The sequence below is a fragment of the Typopeltis vanoorti genome, chromosome 14 (assembly GCF_054136105.1).
Source record: "Typopeltis vanoorti isolate ZY-2024b chromosome 14, IOZ_Tvanoo_1.0, whole genome shotgun sequence".
Lineage (NCBI taxonomy): Eukaryota > Metazoa > Arthropoda > Arachnida > Uropygi > Thelyphonidae > Typopeltis > Typopeltis vanoorti.
In genome coordinates, this window is record NC_143562.1 from 120,210,648 (window position 1) to 120,231,873 (window position 21,226).

The 21,226-nt window shown below is 33.0% G+C and overlaps 1 protein-coding gene across 1 annotated transcript in view; it reads left to right on the forward strand.

Annotated features, from left to right (window-relative positions):
- Positions 1-21,226, forward strand: part of LOC150099864 (uncharacterized) — a 133,624-nt gene that overhangs the window by 13,572 nt on the left and 98,826 nt on the right. The window contains exons 2-4 of the mRNA XM_090404502.1: positions 2,277-2,368; positions 14,503-14,609; positions 20,409-20,704. Coding sequence (XP_090260628.1) covers positions 2,277-2,368; positions 14,503-14,609; positions 20,409-20,704 — 495 coding nt within the window. The remainder of the gene's footprint in view (positions 1-2,276; positions 2,369-14,502; positions 14,610-20,408; positions 20,705-21,226) is intronic.

Genomic DNA, 21,226 nt, shown 5'->3' on the forward strand with positions numbered 1-21,226 from the left:
GTTTTCAATCTTGATTGAGGTCTCTTTATTGGGATCCAGAAAAATGCTAAAGCATGCTTTGCGTTATTGAATACTGCAGTAATTGATGTGTAGTCAACAACTTCTATATTCAAGTAGCCTAGTCGTGAAGATACTTCATGTGCAGACTGTTTACTTATGCTTGGATAAATTATTATTATTACATGACACCTCCAAGGACTCATCCTGGGGGGGGGGGCACTCTACTTTACTTCGCTATACACATCTCGCCATCTCCCCTATAATTAAACAAGAATATACTTTTTTGTGAAATATAATTTACTTTGCAACCATGTAAAAGAAAAATAAAACTTTCTACCAGTACAGTATGACCAAGTGATAGTTCTTGTGAGGACCAAGTATATAATTTCTTGGTATCTTTAATTTATAGTATAACTAAGTAGAAAAACTTCCAACAACTATCTCTAATCCAGAGTATTTTAATAATAAGGTGTGACATCTTTTGGCTACTCATATATGAAAATATGACTTATGTATTATATCAACCTTTGTATCAGCTCTGGGTCTGGCTCCCACTGATGAGACCTCAATAAAGGTCAATCAAAACTGGTGTGGGTAGTGATCTTTCCCATAATGCATAGCATTATACATGTCTGTAAGGATATGTGCTTTGCATTATGGGATACTAAGGCAAGTGATGTGAAGTCATTAGCTTCTATATATGAGTTGCCCCAGTCCTGAAAATACTTTAGGTGCAAACTTTGTTTGCTTACACTTGGATAAAGGATTAAACCAAGTATATAATTTCTTGGTATCTGTACAAGTGATAGTTCTGATAAGTGCAGTGCTACATAGTTATTGAAGAGAAATTTTCTTTCATTAGTTTGTAACCCAACTTTTACGTCCCATCACAAGTGACACAAACTAAGTGAGATTTTAATAGTTATCTGTTATTCCATACAACTAAAGATAATTGAGCAGAGCCCAAATGTTTTTCTTCCAGGAACATATAACAGCACATCTAAATGTCCTTGGAGAAGATTGATCTCTCTTCTCTGAAAATGCTACCATGTAAAAGTGCACACTTAGTTTTGCTGGAAACCTCCTTTCTTCCTTCCTTCCCATTACTGTTCCCTACTAAATTTCTCATTCCAGGTCCTTTATAAACAGACAAACCAGCCAGCACTCACATAGTTAACAGACAAAAGTAATGGGTAATTTAGTTAGAAGATGTGTAAACAGACAGTGGATTGTTTCTGTGGAGTTCCTACTGGGACACCAGGGAGGTGTCACATATTTGCTTCTTGTCTTCCTCCCCACTCTCTCTCACCTTGTAGTCATTATTACTATGCTCTTAAAAAGATTAGTGAATCCCTCAAAACAGAAAACTCGTCAATCAAGTTTAACTCATAGCCAGTTTTTTTTTTTTTCACTTGGTTAAAAAATAAATCATCCAACAAATAATAAAAATCAAGAAATAATATTATTGCTTTTTTTTTTATCCTTGAGCAGGTATGAGCACACAAAAGTTTGGATATGAAGTAACTTTTTGCTCAAGCTGGCTAAATGATATAAGCAAGAATATAACTTGTTGTCAAGCATACGTAGATGCTCTAAATTCATTGGTCTTGTTGTTCTTATTATTATTCTTTTTTTTTTTTAAAATAAGAGCACACGAATTATTAGAATGATAATCCCCCCCCCCCACCCTCAAACACCTAATAGCCAGCCTATAAGTACAAAGACTGATAATCTTACTGAAGAAAATAACTTATAGTGGAAAGCATTTATCACATAAAATAACTTTTATTAATAAATCTACCTATAATTAGTTGGCACATTAAGCTTAGTATACCCGTGATCAGGAATACACACAGGTGTGTAGTGGAAAACCTGAGGTATTTGGGAAGTGGGTGGGGACTCTCGTTCCACTTGCCTCCCAAAGAATGCCTGCATAGTACTCAAAAATCATGGATGTTGCACATATTTCAGTAATTTTTGGATTTTCTCATGCTATGAAACTTACATTACTTAAGAGAAATGTTAACTTATAATGAATGCATTAATATAGATTTCTTCTTTTTGTTCCAGAAAAAAAAAAAAGTTTATTATCTTTTTTACTTTCTTAACTCCCTTTATGGTTCAGAACTCACAGCTTAGGTAAAGATGCAAAGTTATGGCAATGAAAAATTTTAACTGTGTATGCTACCAGAAATTTGTGATTAAAAAACAACAATAAACAATTATTAAGTTTTTGATGTTATTCTATGTTTCTTATTAAACTGTATATATTTTAGATGGCCTGTATTGAAGCAGCAAGAAAGAATAATTTTAGCAAATCATATAATTAATGAGAAGTATAATGCCATTGCAATAAAAAAACAGTTTGGTATGTATTACCTTTTTTTTACTTTATTTTTAAATTAAAAAAGTTGATTATACCCTATTGTTGACTGCCATATCATGTAGTTTTTAGTGTGAAATAAATACTAGGAAAGAATTGGATTATTTAATGTAAATTATATTTGTCAACAGTATTATTTCAATTGCTTTTTTAGGTTTTTATTATTATTATTATTATTATTATATGGGCACCTCCATAGAGTCTGAAGACTTATTGCAGGAGATCCAATCTATCATACTTCTCCTTGAATCTATTAACAGACAAAGCACTCACAACTGACTCAGGCAACCCATTCCACTTATTCACAACTTCCAAGCAAAAAATCTAGTCCTCGCACCCCTTACTAACCACACCTTTATTCAACTTTCAGAGATGACCTCTTGTTCTGGTCCCTCTAGTCAAGTGCTGAAACATTTCCCCTGCATCTATCCTATAAAACCCTTTAAGCAGCTTAAATGTTTCTATCATATTCCCTCTTTTTCTCCTGTCAACCAACTTCTGCAATCCACACATCCTTGATCTGTCCTCATAGGGAACATTCCACAGGCCATTTACCATCTGGGCCGCTCACCTCTGAATCTTCTCCACCTCATCCTCAGGAGACCAAACTTGAGCACAGTAATCTGGATGTGGGCATGTCAAGGCCTTATAAATGGGAATAACAGCTCCCTTATCTCTACATGTTAATGTGCTCTTCAATACCAAGTAATCTTATGAGCTACCGTAGCAATATGTCCTCTAAACTTTAACTCTCAGTCTACCACCATCCCTAAATCTCTAGTTTGATCGTTTTCTGGAGTACAGTACCATGAATGTGATACACAGTTTGTAATCTATTTATCCCAAAATGCATAACTTTACATTTCTCCACATTAAACTTATACCCATTATCTTTTGCCCATGGCGTTGATGTAGATGATGAGGTTGAGTGGTGCCCTTCCTCGATGAGTCTTAGACTCCCTGGAGGTGTCTAATAATAATAAAAATACTGACAGCTTATTTAAATAGTCTTGCAAGCTCTCTACATCACCTTGATTAACTATTACTCTACCTAATTTTGCATCATCAGCGAACAATTGAATGCAGGTATCCCTCGAGTAACGCGGTTAATTAATTCCTCGATGTTGCTGCGTATATCAAAATCGCGTTAATCAAATCTATTAATCAATGGTAAAAATTACAATTTGTCCATGATCGCTTACTGTATTAATAATTCGTTTTATATGGTACTCTTCTAGGAAAGATAAAAAAATGAAGTAAATGTTTAATTTAAATACTTGTACCTACATTATTTACTGCAATTTTTTTTATCAAAAGAAGTTATCCAGAATCATTTGAACAGTTTTAGTTTTTTTTCTTATGCATAAATTCTACGATAACAAGCAAAATGACTCTCCAGACCTCGGCAAACAAGCAGTAAAACAAAGAAACAACACTGCAAATATAATACATGATGGTACAAGTGAATATTGAATCCAACATTATTTCATAGCCGAATATAGGAACTACAAGAGTTTCGTGCCAAATATATAGAAACTAAAAGTTTCAGCGGATGCAAGCATAAGCAACCTTATGGGCAACTCGCAGTAAAGGTGGAGTAAGCTCCAGATCACTTTCCTTAGTATTTGCCATAATGTAAAGTACATCTCCTAGAGGACACGTATTACAAATAAGCCTTTAGCTCTCAATTTAAGTAATACATGATGGTTTATTTATTTTCAGTTACAATCTAGAAATTATTGAACAAAGAATGAAAAACAACAACAACTAAACCATACTATACTGACATCGGAGGTCGCGGTATCTCTCAGATACGATTTATTGTCAAATATCGCAAACCTTTGTATAACATGTGTTAAACCAAACTGACAGCAAAAAACAGTTTGGAATATCACTCATAACATAAGTATGCACAGCTACTCATGACTGCCAAGCTATACACTGAATTGTGTAAGAATATTTATATTAAACATTTTGCATGTATCTGTCAGATCAGCTGCGAGCTCCACAGGGTTAAAGGCGTGTTAATCAAAACTCTTGCCGCGTATATCAAGGGATTGCCTCAATTAATTTCACCGCATTAAGCAAGGATTACCTTTATTTCATTTCAGGTTATTTCCTATGTCATTTATGTACAAATTAAACAGCAATGGTCCCAGCACTAAACCTTGTGGCACACCACTAGTCGCCTGTTTTTGCCTCGATTCTGCCTCTCCATATAACACTTTTTGATATCTATCCAGTAGTTGCCCTCTTATCCTCTTAAACCAGTGGTTAAGAGAATCAAAGATCATTGTGTAGTTATTTTCGTTATCCAACTCTGCTCTTACTCTATTATAAAAAGTTAGTAAATTACTAATGAATGATATAGTATCATATTTTTATCTAACCATTCTGAATTCTCTTTTTGGCCAATTTTTCTAGTACTCTTACTTCCACCTCTGAGATGCTGATTGGTCTATAATTTTCTGCTGCAGTCTTGGAACCTCCCTTATGCAAGGGAATTATTTTGCTCTCTTTTCACTTATCTGGAACTTTACCAGAGCTGAGACTTAAAGTGCCTAGTCAAAGGCATTGCCAGTGCCCTTGCAAATTCTTGCAGAACCCTAGCTGATATCCCATCTAATCTCACAGCTATATTTACATAGAGATTCTACAATATACTAAGAATCTCCAATTCATCCAGATTTCATGTGGAATTCATTCACCTCTGTTCCCACTTTAGTGTCTGTCACATAAGTTAAAGCAGTAACCTCACTAGGATGATATATCCTTGCAAAGTGGTCACTCAGTAACTGAACTATTTCATCCTCATCGTCACTCATTAAGGTTAATCTCCAGTAGTCATTCTTTCTTTTACTTGCCTACATAACAAAATAACTTTTTAGGATTTCCTTTGGCCTGGTTGGCTAGATTCTTCTCATAGTCTGATTTTTGTCTTCTTTGCCATGCTGGTCACCTTTCTCTTTATATAACTTCCATAGCATTTTCCTCTTCTGCAGCTCGTGCTTAATAATATTACTCATCCATCTAACTCTTACCTGATTAATCCCATCGAAATCCTGTGTTTTAAACTTCAGTTTTGTTTATTTGAATGGCTAAATGACTTTAATTAATTTTAATTAAAGTCAGTATATTTTGATTTAAATCAAGTAATCCATATGCTTGATAAAAATTTATACAGTTCATCAAAATTTATTGTTGCCACTAAGGTTAGTGGCAACAATAAATTTTCATGAAAAATTCATAAACTTTCAGGACATGAAACCAGAAACATTACACTGAAAACAAAGTTCCTTAATTGACTTTTTTTTTTTTCAAATTATCTTTTAAACAGTTACATTCAAGTTGTATATATTCAGAGCTATAGTGAGAATTTTTTGCAATAATAATGTTCTCAAACAATTTGATATATCTAAATATTCTGTTTATTTTATTCTATTTTGTTCTTTATTCTGTTATGTAAAAATACAAATACAACACTGAGACATTTGCAGAGTACAGAATACATAAAGAATTCAAATAACTAAAGTTTATTTGTTTTCTGTGGTTTTCTACGATTCTTTTCATACTCTATGGAAAGAATCGTAAAGGAATTAAGTCATTCATTGCCTGTTGATTCTCTTCAGTAATTCTTAATATTTTAGTTTATAAATGGTTTGTTCTACTGAAGCCATTTCCAACAAGAAATATTATGAATATTTTCAAGAAAGTATTGATATTCGGGGGAAACTTCTCAGATTATTTTCAGCAAGGTATTGTAGTAATTCACATTTAATATGTCTTCTTTGATGTCAAATTCCATAAAATGTTTTTTTAGTGACTTAACCTCAAGATGTTGCTCCATGAAATCGATATCATTGGAATAGAAGTTGTATAAGCTCTTACATCATAATTTCATCATTATTTGAATTTAGTAATGATTTCTTAGATAAAATTTAATTTTTTTTGTAAATTTTGTTGATTACAATAAATCTGTTATTTAGTTCACATTTGAAGTTACTACAACATTTTGTAAGTTCATTCTTTAATGACTCGTCAGAATATTTATCTTCGATTCATATTTATCTCTGTTAAAATATATAACTTTTGACAGACTTTTTTTTTTTTAGCTGTTTGAAAATGTTCAGTATTTTTCTCATTGCCATCAATCATAGATTCTAAATCCATAAAAAGTGTTGATGCCTTCTGAAGATTACAATTTTTATATTACAGAACCTGTCTTATTGATTTGTTAGAGTTCCATCTTGTCAAACATTGTTGTTTAACTGAAATTTTAATTTTTTTAGTCATTTCATCCATCTAGATATTGATCCTGATAAATAATTAGAAACATATCAATTTTGAAATATGATTAGACTTTTCTGAAAGCATGAATGCTCGATAAATTTATAATGTGTTTATAACATGGCATGTGGTGAGCATATTCAGACGCTTTTTAATATTCTTGACCTGACTCCTTTGTTGAATCCATTTTATATTTTGACGATTGTCTATGCATCATAGTGATATCTAAACCATCTTTATTTTATTCACTCCTCAATGACAAGGTCTCCATTTTTTTCACAAAAATTATTGAAATCTGTAAATGATTCTTCAATATACATGTACTTATTTTCTTTAGCAATCTTAACATATTAGACTGATTGTGCAATTTATTCCTAATGCATACATTTTGGTGTACCATCTAACAATAGTCCAAAATAGGCCTGATATTATTTTTTGCTATCTGCTTCTGTACTCTTACCAGGGTTAATTTATTCCCTTCAAATCCTGGGAACCAAATCTGAGTACAATAGTCCAGGTGTGGTCTAATCAGGGTTTTATATGATGGAATCTCAATTCGTCTATTTCTGATGGTCAGCATCCTTCTCAGTATTTCAGCAATCCTCTGGGCTACCTTCACCACTTTTGCAATATTATTATTATTAGGAGAGACTTCCAGGGAGTCAGGAACTTGTGGAGGGAGGTCACATGCTACACACACGCACACACAAACTGTCATACTTGTTCTTGAATTCATTCGCACTGCTTGCACATACAACATCCAATGGCAATCCATTCCAATCATGCACCACTCTATGAGAGAAAAGTCTAATGAATGAAAAAGAATGAATGCCGCCTTCTTGGCAGCATTCATTCTCAGTTTCCAAGGATGCCTTCTTGTCCTTTTTCCACCCTCTGTAAAATGAAAAATTCCATCAACTGAAATCCTGTATGACCCTTCAGAAGTTTGTAAGAATCAATCATAACACCCCTCTTTCTCCTGTTTGCTAATGTCTGCAATCTACAAATTCTCAGTATTTAGAATACTGAGAATTTGTAGAATATTAAAGTATTGTAGAATACTTTAATCAGTATTCTACAATACTGATATAATTTTTAATACTCTTTGCACTCTCTCCACTGCATCAGAATCACAATGGAAACCAGGAGACCAGACCTGTGCATAATAGTCCAAGTGAGGTCTTATCAAGGCCTTGTAAAGAGGCAAAGTGGCATTCCTTATCTTTACATGTCAAAGTTCATTTAAGCATTGCAATTATCATTTGCAAATTTTGCTACATCTCCTCTGAACTTCAGCTTTCTATCTACTAACACTCCAAGATCCCTAGCCTGATCAGTTTCTTTGAGCATAATCCCACCAATGTAATATGACATTAGATATCTAATCATGCCAAAGTGCATGACTTTACATTTACTGACATTGAACTGATAGCCATTTTCACATTCCCACAATTCCAGCCTATTCAAATAATTCTGCAAGTAGTGCATATCAGCAGCACTCCTGATTATCCTACAAATCTTTGCATCATCAGCAAATAGCTGTATGTCACCTGTCAAATTCTTCTCAATGTCATTAACGTAGAGATTGAATAACAGCGGACTAAGGACTGATCTTTGTAGTACACCATTAGTTACCTTAAATCTTGCAGACTCCGCTCTCCCACATATCACTTTTTGAAATCTGTCTGTCAGCCATCCTCTTATCCATGTTAATATTTTATAATCCAATCCCATATTCTCCAATTTATGCAACAGTCGACCATGCTGTATTCTGTCCAAAGCCTTAGCAAAATCCAAAAGTATCATAGTGTATCCATTCCCCTTGACTAGCTCATTGGTAACATTGTTGCAGAATGTGAGCAAGTTGCTAAAGCCTGATCTTCCCTTAGTAAATCCATGCCATTTGTTGCAAAGTAGAGATTCTCTGTCAACTCATTTCTGAATGGGAGCCCTAACCAACGTTTCCAAAATTTTCATCGCCACCACCCCTGAGATGCTGATTGGTTGATAGTTGGATACATCAGTCTTTGCACTATCCTTGTGCAATGGGATTACCATACATTCTTTCCACTTCTGTGGAATCTTCCTTGTTCTGAGATTCAAATTATATAGTCCATTCAAAGTGAACAGTCAGTTCAGCTGAACACTTATCGTCCGTGCTGATATCCCATCAGCCCCTATTATTGAATTGTTATTTAGTTTGTACAACAGTTCAAATACCTCCTCCTTAAATACTCCTGAGTTTTTTCATCCAGTGAAGAAGAAGTGGTGAGCTCAATGTTTCATATACCAGGTTGATAGCTTTTTAGCACAGTGGATACTCATTAGTTGGACAATCTCTTCTGCATCAGCAACCTGCGTTCAGTAGAGTTAATCTTTCAAGTTCATTCTTTCTTTTACTTGCAGCAGAGCTAGTTTCTTTTCATACTCAGACTTAGCTTTCCATACAACAATTGTGACTCTTCTGGCCTGCTGCTTAGATTTTCATAACAGACATCATCCTTTTGTTATGAATCTCTTGCTTGAAAAAGATTACACATCCATTTGACTCCTATACTATTTATTTTTCGAACTCTTGGGACACATTCTGATATTACATTATTTAAGTATTGTTTAAATGCTTCTCATGCAGCATCTGATACCATTACATTGAACTCAGTATACTCCTCAGTTGAAATATAATTTCCTGCTTTGTAGTTCAGCATGTAGCCTTTTCAGCATGAAACAGAACATTCATAAACTTAGTCACTTCCCAAGTGAGTACCACATGATCACTGTCACCAACTGAGGCAGAATAGTTAAGTCTTTAACTGAAACACCCTCTGAACTATAATCAAATCTGACACTCTTTGACCTTGAGTTCTTTCTGTCACATGCTTCTCGAGGAAGTCTTGCAACAGCTCAATAAATTCAGTTTCATTCTTCTCATGTGATTTCACAGCTACCCAATCAATGTTCAGATAATTAAAGTTCTCCATTATGATTACTTTTTTCACATCCAGCGTATTTTTTTTTGGTGATGCATTTCTTCATCACTAGCAACCAATCCACCAGGTCTGTAACAACACTCCATTAAGTATTTGATCTTGTTAGATTCCACCTGAAGTTAGACGGCTTCAAACTCGCTGAAACGATGTATGCTCTGCAGACATCGGTTTATGAATGTTTGTAGTTTTCTTTGTTTTTCTTTGAAACTACCCACATTTCTCATCCATATAAAAGAACTGATTTAATACATGCAATAAATATTTTTAATTTTGTATCTGTGTGAAAATTTTTAATTTTCCATACTCTACTAAGTTTAGCATATGCAGTTCTTGCCTTTTGAATCCTTATGTCAACATCTGTAGTTGCTTCTCCATCTGCAGATAGAACACTACCGAGATATGTAAAATGTGAAACAGTTTACGTTTTTCCATTTTTGTTTGTTGTTCGCATCGATTCTCCTTTCATTTGTTTTGTTTGTATTTATTTTCAAACCAACTTTCAGTGATTCTTCTTGTAATGTGGTTTGTTTGTTTTGGATATCTGCATGTCTGTGAGTAATTAGACATACATCATCTGCATTCTATATCACCCAAGTTTTATTTATTTTCCATGATATTCTTTTGGCATGTTTCATTGCTGTCTGTTCTAGAACTTGATTTAGCACCAGTATAAATAATAAGGAAGATAGCAGACAGCCTTGTCGCACTCCAGATACAGTTTGAAAGGGCTGTAACAAATATCCATCATGAAGTTAACATTGGAATTTGTTATATCCTTCCTGTATAAGGTTTATTATCTTCTGTGGTATTCATTTGTTTTGAAGTGAATTCCACACACAATCTCTAGCAATGGAATCAAAGACTTTTTTATGATCCATAAACAGCAAATATAAAGGAGAGTTAAATTCACCTGACTGTTCGATTATTATTTTTGGTTTATACATGATCTATTTGGCCTAAAACCAGACTGCTCTCTTCTCATGTCCTCATCTAAAATATTAAAGATTCTTGAAAGAGTAATTTTGGAGAAATTTTTCTAATGACACATAGCAGGTTTATGCCCCTCCAATTATTACACTTTCCTAAATATCATTTCTAGGGTATTTTTATTATTATTCCTATATTCCAATCCCTAGAGAATATCTTTTCCCCAGATATTTTGGAATAGTGACCACAATAATCTGATTATTGTGGTGACAGATTTTAGAGCCTCTGCCATGATACGATCAAGTTCTGCCGCGTTCCCATTTTTCATTTCTTTAATAGCTTTTTTTTTAATCTCTAATTTAGATGGTGGGCTGGTATCAATTTTTAATTCATCTACTCCTTTTTTTTATTTCTGTTTTATATTTTATCACTGTTATTGTTCAAGATTTTACTAAAATGTTGTCTCCAGTTGTTTTTCTGTTGACAGTAGAATTTTTTCCATTGAGATCCTTCACTGGGATATTCTTTTGCATGGCTTCTCCAGAAAATCTTCTTATAATACTCTGTAACTCTCTACTGTTATACTCGTCTGCAGCTTGTTGTGCCTTTGATGCCAATTCTTCAAACCATTGCCATTTATCTTTTCTAGCACTTCACTTAACTCTTTTTGTTTTTTTAATTTAAAATCTTATATTTAAGTTCATTTTCCTTTTGGGAATATTTCTTGCACATAATTTCATCTTTATTTTTTATTTTTAAAGACCTGGGTTCAATTCTCGTCATGATGAGGAGAAATCCTTATATGGGTTTTTTCAGTTGAAGGTGAGTTAGCCAATATCATATGGAGTTACAGACAAAAAATACTGTTGTTGGTGATGATGGGTGGTAGATGGCATTGATGATGGTAGTAGGGTCATAGTAGTGGAGAGAGTGAGATGTATTTAGCAAAGTAGAGTGCCCTTCCATGATTATTTGGACTCTCCTCGAGGTGTCACATAATAATATCCTAAAACATGTTCTGCTGTATCATTAAGGACTTTTTTTCATCTTCTTCCATTTAGCCTCTATAATCATCATTCCTTATATCCTCTCCTCCATCAAAATTAACATCAGTATTTTCCCTTAACTTTATTTAAACTCATTGCAGACTTAGGCATTTTGTAATTTAGCAATATCAAACTTCCGTCTATTTTCATCAGCACTTGTTTTATTTCAGACATCTAATAACATTTTCCTGCGCCTGTGGCTGATGGCAATATGATCTATTTGATTCTGTGTTTTGCCATCTAGTGACACCTGGGTATCACCAGATGGCAAAACCTCAAGGAAATTGCTAAATTACTTTATGTATTCTCTTATGTTGAAAGATTGTGCTACCCATTACTAAGTTATATTTGCCATGCAATTCCACCAACAGTTCACCATTTACATTTCTCTCTCCCAAACCATGCTTGCCCAAAGGATGCATTCTGAGTTGGGGCATAGCAAGGAACAACTCTTAGTCCTCCAGATTTAGATTTAAGATTTACTGTTATTATTCGTTCTGAAATTGGTTCTCACCCAATCATTGCTTGACTAAATCTTTTGCTCATGAGAATTCCAACTCCATATTGATGTATATCAATTATGTTGGGCATCCCTGAATTAGACATTTCCACTGGGAAAATTTATTCTACCAATACCATTCCATCTTGCTTCGCTAACCCCCAATAATTCAATTTTATATTTTTCCATCTCCTTTCTTAGTTGTGTTAGTTTTCCTGTTTTATAGAGTGTTTTAATATTCCATTAGCCAATTCATGTCCTAATTTTTCAAGATTTAGTCGGTACCAAGGAGTCTGTCTGATTTCTGCATTTATCTGATTTGTAAACAGTATTTAGATTTTCAGGGACTTGTGGGTTGTTAGCCCATAGAGTTCCTATTCTGGTGGTAGGGCTACTACCACAGCATACAGACATGCATATTATACACAAGCATTTACTCTCATGTAGATGTTTTGGTTATACTGCCAATACCCAGTCACCACAGCCTCATTTGTGATAACAGGTTCTACCATGAAGTGAGGGTGGTATTTGAGTGGGAGAGGCTATATGTTATATATCATGAAGTCGATGATTTCATAATATTACACAATCACCACTCCTTAGAACCCAGCCTATTGGTTAGAGAGCAATTATGTTGGTGTTGAAGTTAGTGTTTGCCTCCCATGTTGGGTCTTCAGACTCCATGGAGATGCCTGTGCAATAATAATTATTATTATATGGGGTGACCATACTTTTTTTTTGAAAATAAAGCAGGAGCAAAATAGAAAATTTGTTCCAAGAAATTGTGATAAACTTAGAATATGGTGATACAAAGATATGACCATACAAGGAACAGCATTTTGGTATTACAACATTACTGTTTTTATCATGTATGATTAAGAGCATAAAAGAAAAGTTGACCTTATTGTTTTGTCTACTGTATGTACACAAGAGTTAGTTTGCACACTTGAAGAAATCCTGCACAGTTAGGATGAAATGTGTTGTCAATTAAAATAAATGTTAACTTAGCCTTATAAACTTTAGTCACATCTCATGAACCGGCAAATTCCACATACTTAAATATTGCCAGCATATATATATATATATATATATATTCTATATGTTATTTTATTTTTATATATGTTAGTGATGTTGGATCCAGGCTTAACTGGAGGTATACAGCTGTTTGCTAATGATGCAAAGTTAGGAGGGACTATGAGGAACAGAGTAGATGTTATAGCCTTGCAGGAGGATCTCAATAGACTGTGTAGGAGCTATCAGTTTAATATCACAAAGGTTCTTTGCATGGAGAGTGGTTGGTGAATGCATTGCTTCCAAAGTGTGGTGAGTGCAGAAACTGAATAGGTTTAAGGCATAGTTTGATCTTTTTGCTTGATAGTGTGGACTGTCAAGTTCCATGATGAGTCTTTTGACTCCATGGAAGTCTGATGTTAATAATAATTTTTTTTTTCTCCCGTTTAGGTGAGTATTTTTTGACATATGGAAGGAGGTAGCGTTTTTCCAATGTAACCAGGAATTTGAATTTGATTTTTTCCCCCCTAAATATATTTAGAAAGATAATTCCCATTGTTTAGATTATGGAAGTAATACAGTATTACTGAGTAATTTGCATGTGTTCTTTAGCCATTTTGCATACTTTGAAAAGTTTCAGCAGGATAAAAAAAAAAACTGATTTTCTGGGAGGAAAAAAACACTGTCACCTTCACATAAGATAACTCACCTTGCTTTGCCCTTCTTATAAATATGGGAATCAAAACCAGATCTTTCCACCTAGTGGATATTATCAGCATGCAAGCTAATGTTATAAGAAGAATGGGATCATGAAATAGCCCAACTTCAGAATATTTTGCAACTTTTAGAGTATAGATTGTTAATGAATAATGCCTCTGTAGCACAATTGGAAGAATGATGGTACGTTCTGCCCTTTGATTGTAAAAGGCCTAAGTTCTTGTCAGCATGGGAGGAATTTTTTTTTTTTTTTCAATTGAAGGTGAGTTAGCTGGTCTCATGTGGAGATAGCAGGGTCCTCCCCAGAAACTTGGGTTTTTCATCCTGCATACAGACAAATCAGCCTTCAGGACACCTTCAGTTTACAGACAAAAATACTAGTGGTGGTGGTGGTGGGCAGCAGGTGGTGTTGTTGTAAATGATGGAGACAGATGGAAGTGGTGGAGACAGAGTTTTAGAGTAGGTGTCCTTGCTCAATGAGTCTTTGGATTCCTTGGAGGTGTCACAGAATAATAATAAATAATGTATGAGAAAAAACTTGTGTATTAGAGTATATGTTTTCCTTAAAACTTGTTTTGTAAGTTTTAAGAAAGCATAAAAACAAAATATTTCATGCTGTGGTCAAACTTCTGTGTTATATTTCAGAAAGGTTTAGAGTGGGAGTACTCAACAGTGCTGGAGAATGCTTTGGATTCATTTTTGTGGATTTTAATTCAACAGTCAGACAAGTCAGAGAGGCAGTAGAAGCTCAGGTAACTTTTATTTTCACTGTTTTTAAATGGAATAACTAACTTATTTTTGTACTAATTTTTATTATCATGAGAAGTAATGAGAAATGGATAAGAAATCCACAATAGGTAAATCATCTTAGTATGCTGTTTTGGAATTTCAATCTATTGCCCGTTTGGTCCCGATGGACCAAATAGTAGTTTATTGGACAATTGTTTCTCAACAGGATGATATTTTCTCTTTGGAATGAAAATTTGTACATAGGGAGAGAAAATTAGTTTTTCATGTGAAAAAAAAATATTAGTAATCACACCATTCAGAAACCTAACTACGACAGACAAAAGACATAGATGTATATAACAAATGAGGAAATATACAATTAATTTAAATTGTGAATGAATAATAAAATATCTTTGAGCATGTTGTATAGCAGGGTTTCTCAAACTTTTTCTACGATGGAACACTTCACAAATCTTGAAATGTTCACAGAACACCTTGATTAGTTTGTAATGTATTAATTAATAATTAATTGGTAATTTAGCTTATTTTATTGTTAATTATTAATGATTGATAATTAATTATTATTCATTAATTAATTAAACATCAATTAAACCAACATTAAATTAATTTGTGCTGATTTTCACTGACATATCCTATTCTGATCACCAAAAATTTAGTGAATGCAGACTTTTTCTCCTGTGTGCTGGTTTTGTAGGTTAGGTAAATATAAATAAAATAAATGAGTAAATCTAAGCGTTAAGAATAAACATTCATTTATTGTCAAATGTTAATTAGTAAAAACAAAACACATAAAAATAGTAAAAGTATATTGCAAATTAAGTTCTTAATGACCCCAATGTTTTTGGGTCTTTGAATTACAAATTCTTTTGATATCAGGCACAATATTAGAAAGTTGAATTCTCATATTTGGTGTAGCTTCGAATCTGTTCCTGGACTTTGATTTGGTTGCAGCATAATATGAAAATCCTGCCTCGCATAAATATGTCGTTGTAAAAGGAAGTAAAACAAAAATAGCTAGTTTTGACACGCTTGTCCAGAAATCATTTATTGGCAGTTCCTTGTATTTTTGTTTTAAATCAGAGTCACTAATTAAATCAATTAGATTTTCATAGTCACTTGCACTGAAGCCTGCTGGCTTAGCTATCACTGTAAATGGATTCAGAACCCAGGAATTGTCCTCACTGGATTTTGGAAAATATTGCAAAAGGGTTGATTGCAAGTCATGCAAGTGTTCTAAAATTACGTTATACTTCTTCATTTACTTTAGAATTTATTTCAGTCAAAAATTCATGCAAGGTGGGAAAACAATCAAAATTATTCTGTTCAACTGTAGAAATCCAGAATTGCAACTTCCTATCAAAAGATGCAATTTTATCTCTTGTATTAAAAATTGTAATATTCTTTCCTTGTAATGATAAGATAATTTCATTGCACTTTGTAAAAATATCTGCCAGATGCGCAAGACTCATCAACCATGAAGAATTTCTTAATAATTCAATAAAATTTTGTCCTAAATTATATGACATCAAGAAGACCATTAACGCACCATGAAGTTCAAAAAGCCTCAATAATGCTTTTCCTCTGGATAGCCATCTCACTTCGATATATAATAAAAGTGCATTATGTGCACTACCCATTTCATCGCACAAAATTTTAAATAATCTGGATTTAAGTGGTTGAGATTTTACATAGTTGATCATTTTTTTGGCTTCATCCAAAATAGTTTTTACATATGTACGAATTCTTTTTGTTACTAGTGCTTGTCTATGCAAAACACAATGCTTTTTGTGGCTCTTGTAGCTACTTGCAGGATACAACTCCCTTCCTCTTTCCTACCATTGCTTGAGCACCATCTGTACAAATATCAATATTTCTCCCAACTGATTTCCTGTTTTGCAATATAATTATTAATACAGTTGAATATATCTTCTGCGGTAGTTTTTTCTTGATGATATTCAAACATGAGTAAATCTTTTTCAATACTTTTATCAAATATGTAACGAGCAAACACTACTAATACAGCGAGTCCTGCGACATCTGTAGCTCATCCATTTGCAATGACTATTCACTGCAGTCTAAGTCGATGAATTAGCTCTTTTTCTATGTCAGCAGAAAGATCTTTGATGCGGCATGAAACAGGATAATTTGATAATTGTTCTGCATCTATTTTTTTAGCAACCTGCTCGTTTAACATGCATGATACAATGTCTTTCACACAAGGCTTAATGAACGTCTCACCAATTGTATGAGCTTCACCATGAAGTGCAATGCAGTAACTCACGTGAAATGACGCCTCTGTTGCATTTTCAGTTGTAGCAATTGTAGCCATTTGAAGTTTAGATTTTTCTAGCGAGTCATGTCTTCTCTTAAAAAAATATATATTTTTTCCTTTGTAATCAGTGTGTTTCGTTTCGAAGTGCTTACAAAATTTAGCTGGAGCCAAAGAACTGTTTACTAGTATTTTATTACATAAAACATCAGGAGCATGTGTATGGCCAATACAGGTAAATCCATAATTTAAATAACTTTCATGGTACTTCCGTTTTGGTCTGTTCTTAGATAACTCTTGTTCTTTAATATTAGCTTTTGAAGAAACCACAGTTTGCAATTCTATATCTTCTCCAATCATACGAGTAGATGTGTCAGCAGAAGTACTTGCTCCTCTTTGTGTTCAAGTTTCTGTCTTTAAACAAGAATCCATGGGTATTTTTTCAATAATATTCAAATTCCAATATTTGTCAGAGCTATAATAAAACCAAATAGAATTTTGTTGTAAAGGTAACTTTAGTATGAAAAACAATAAGATTATAAATAAGAAATGTCGAATAGTCGAATAATATAAAAGTAAATGAATAATGCAAAATAGTGAAAAAAGACTGCAACACACAAAAGTAAATATGAATTGTAACAATACTTGTAAGAAAAGTACTAAACTGTATCAAATAATGTAAAAGCAATTGTAATAAGAAATGATTTGATAAAATGTTCAGTAACAAAAATTAAACAGTTTGAAATAAATCAGATATTAATTATAAAATTAGTTAAAAGAGTAAGAAGAATACTTTTTTTTTAAAGTCGCCTCGCCTACTCCCTATATATGGGAATAAAAAGGCGTTAGCTGATTTTTTTTTTCCGAGGGCCCGGTCCCAACAAATTTACTCGTAAATACCTTTCCAAATTTTTTTAAAGTTCATACATTAACATAAGTATTAATAATTAATTATGGCATAATCATAAAGAGTATTAGTACACTTATGTATATGGTGTGGCATGTTGACAAATATAAATTACATTTAAATTAGTTATCAATCACTGGACTAATGAAATGTTGTAGCATGTCGTAGTTTATTCAGGCAAACATCATTAAATTAATTTGTGCTGATTTTCATTTACATTGTCTCTTATTCATATCAGATTTTAACTCTGTAATCCTATTACTTTTAAAAAAATCACGGCACTCCGGTTTCAGAACAAGCACTTACACACTGCAATATAAACTTGCGAAGAAATTATTCAGTAGTAATAGATTTGAGAACCAGATACAGGCTACCTTGAACTTCAATTTCAGAGGAAAAATTTGCTGATTGGTCACTGATATTTGCAACGCAGATGTTATTTCATTCAGTTTTGAGAACACGCCGCCCATTGTTGTAATTAGCTTGCAGGCAATTTTTATGATCGGTCATAAATGGCGGTATTCTCTTTACCGATTGTTGAAAGATTTCAATGTGTGAAAATTAACAATAATTCACGAATACTTCCATGTTTAAAATTATGCTGCTTGGTCACTGACATTTGGAACACAGATGTCATTTCCTTCAGTTTTGAGAACAGAAGATATGACACCAATTGTTGTAATGGGCTTACAGGCAATTTTTATGACCCATCATAAACAGCAGTATTTCCTCTCCCAAATGTTGAAAGGCTTTCGATGTGTGAAAATTAACGATACACAGATGTTATTAGGTGTTCTGGGTCTGAGCTTTTCGACATATTCACGAATATTATCCTCCTCAGAATATTTTTACTATAAAATATTTATTCATGAAAAATGCTTAGAAAACTAAAATGACAAATTTCAGAACTTTTCGCGGAACACCTATTCACCTTCAGCAGAACACAGTTTGAGAAACCCTGTTGTATAGGATATGATTCAGCTGAAGTATTCAGCAAAAAAGCACCAGGCACAGAGATCCCATTGAATAAAAATGGTAGGTATAAGTTATTATTAATTTAAATTTAGTTAGGGATATATAGAAAAAAAATAAGTGTCCTTCAGGAGGCAGACTAAGTAAGGTTCTCAACCTTGCTTAATTCCATTGCTCTAGTCAGTGCTTCTTAAACTTTTTCCACTCGCGATCCCTTTTCATCCGAGAAATTTTTATGTGACCCGAGGTATATAGGTATACAAATCAAACATTTACTGATAATAAATCATAAAGAAATTTATTTTAAAACAATTCTTTGGTGTACATATAATTTTATCATTTATTAAAGATGAAAGCAAATTTGCATACTAATGAGATGGATGTGATTGTTTATTTTTACATAAAGAATTAAATCTTGGCTGAATAGTAGGAAGTGATTTAGTTTTGAGCAGGATAAAAATAATAAAATGAAAAATAAAAATGAGAATAAGTCTTTTTTTTTTTTTTTTTTTTTTAAATCACATAGCTTACAGAGGTAGACTCAGATATACACTTGTTATTGAAGAAAAAATGAGTTTAAAGACAAAAACCAAACCATGGAGTTTTGTGCCAAACTGAAGAAAACATTGGAATGTAGTGAGATATAATGTGGTTTATGATAAACTGAAGAAGTTAGAGGTAGTCCTGGAAAAGAAGAAAGCATATTAAAAATTCCTAGTAAGTTGTCAGATATCCTGAGAGAGAATATAGAAAAAAAAATGTAAGAAAACTAAGCTGTGTTAAATTAGTTAGTAAGAATATAGAAATTAATATCACAAAGATGGAAGTAAAGATGAGATAAAGGGATTTAGAGAATTTGAATTTTTATTTTTGATTTTGAGATTTTCAAGATTTGAGATTTTGAAAGATTCAAAATCTTAGATTTTGAATCTTTCATCTTTTAATAACTGAAACAATTGTTTCTTGTAAAATTCAAAGTACTGACATCTCTATTTAGTATATTGTTTATTAGCCAGGTCGCTAACAAAAATGTTCATTTTTCCAAATGTTTAACTATTTCCATTTCACAATATTGCATTAAAGGGAATATGCAGTTGATCAGAGACAGCAGTTATGAGAGTTTTGAGACAAATTTGGAGAGTGAACTGATGGCATCAGTGACAGTATCATATGAAAAATGAAGATACTAGGAAGGAACTTGACATTATGTGAACAGAGATAATCTCATTTGGTACGGTCACTTGACTCATTGGAAGCAAATGACTCATTGGAAGACGAAGATATAGGTGGATTGATGTAGTTAGAGCTGCCCTAGAAGACAGAACTATAAGATCTGAAATAGGTGATCTGGGAGGATATTGGAGTTCTGACAAATAGCAGGTTATTTTTTTAATATTTATTCTACACAAAAGAAATACAGGAATCTATAGTACATCACTTGAATGTATGGAGGAGTAATTAGAGGAAAATTTCTGATAGAAAGCTAATCCTGATGTACACTTAATTATATAGTACTATCATTGTATCCTGTACATCACTTGAGGATACATAACAAATTTGATGATATATTTAATTATTTTTGAAAGTATGGTTTCTTGTAATTTTTCTGCAATTAATTAATAATAATCATAATTAATTAATATATTTTTATAGATTAAAGAAATAAGTGGTCCTTTAAAATCATACAGATTTATAGAGAGGAATGGTTGGCCAGTGTTGCCATCACAAGAAGCGTTATTGGCTTTAGTTGATATCTTGCTTGGGCCTAATATTTGTATTCAGCATGAAGACAAACCTTATACTCCATCTGTTTCAACAGAAATATCAAGACCATTATCTACTCTACCAGTTCGCAGATCTACATTTAGTTCATCTGATAATCCTCAATATATGCCTGATAGTCTTGATGATAATCTTATAAAACGAAAAAAGTCTTCGAAATTAATGAGGTATGTACTTTATGTTACAGTTTCATTTAGAGAATGGTGTTTTTCATTCATGGGTCATTTAGTTAACATTTGTGAATTTCTGTTATTCTTCTTTTTTATATTCTCTTATGTAGTGAATGGGATCAATATTATATGTATATATAGAAATTTAGCCATAACAGGCTATTAGATCTAATGCATAAAGAATTTAAAAGAATCTTTTAAATGCTTTGTACTTAAGACAATTTCAGGATTTTGTTGTCAGCCCTTTAGAAGTTATACTGCTGCTCATTTCAGAGCGCTTCTTACATAATATTCTTAAACTGTAATCTTCCTCACTTGTATGCATTTAAACTAAAAGCTATAGTCAGTAACTTGAACTACATGATACTTGAATAAATTTAGTTTAATCCTTTATCCAAGTGTTTGCAAACAAAGTTTGTGCCTGAAGTATCTTCAGGACTGAGGCAACTCGTAGTAAAAGTGGACCAAGATCTCATCACTCCTTGTCTCAGTATCTCCCATAATGCAAAGCACATCTCC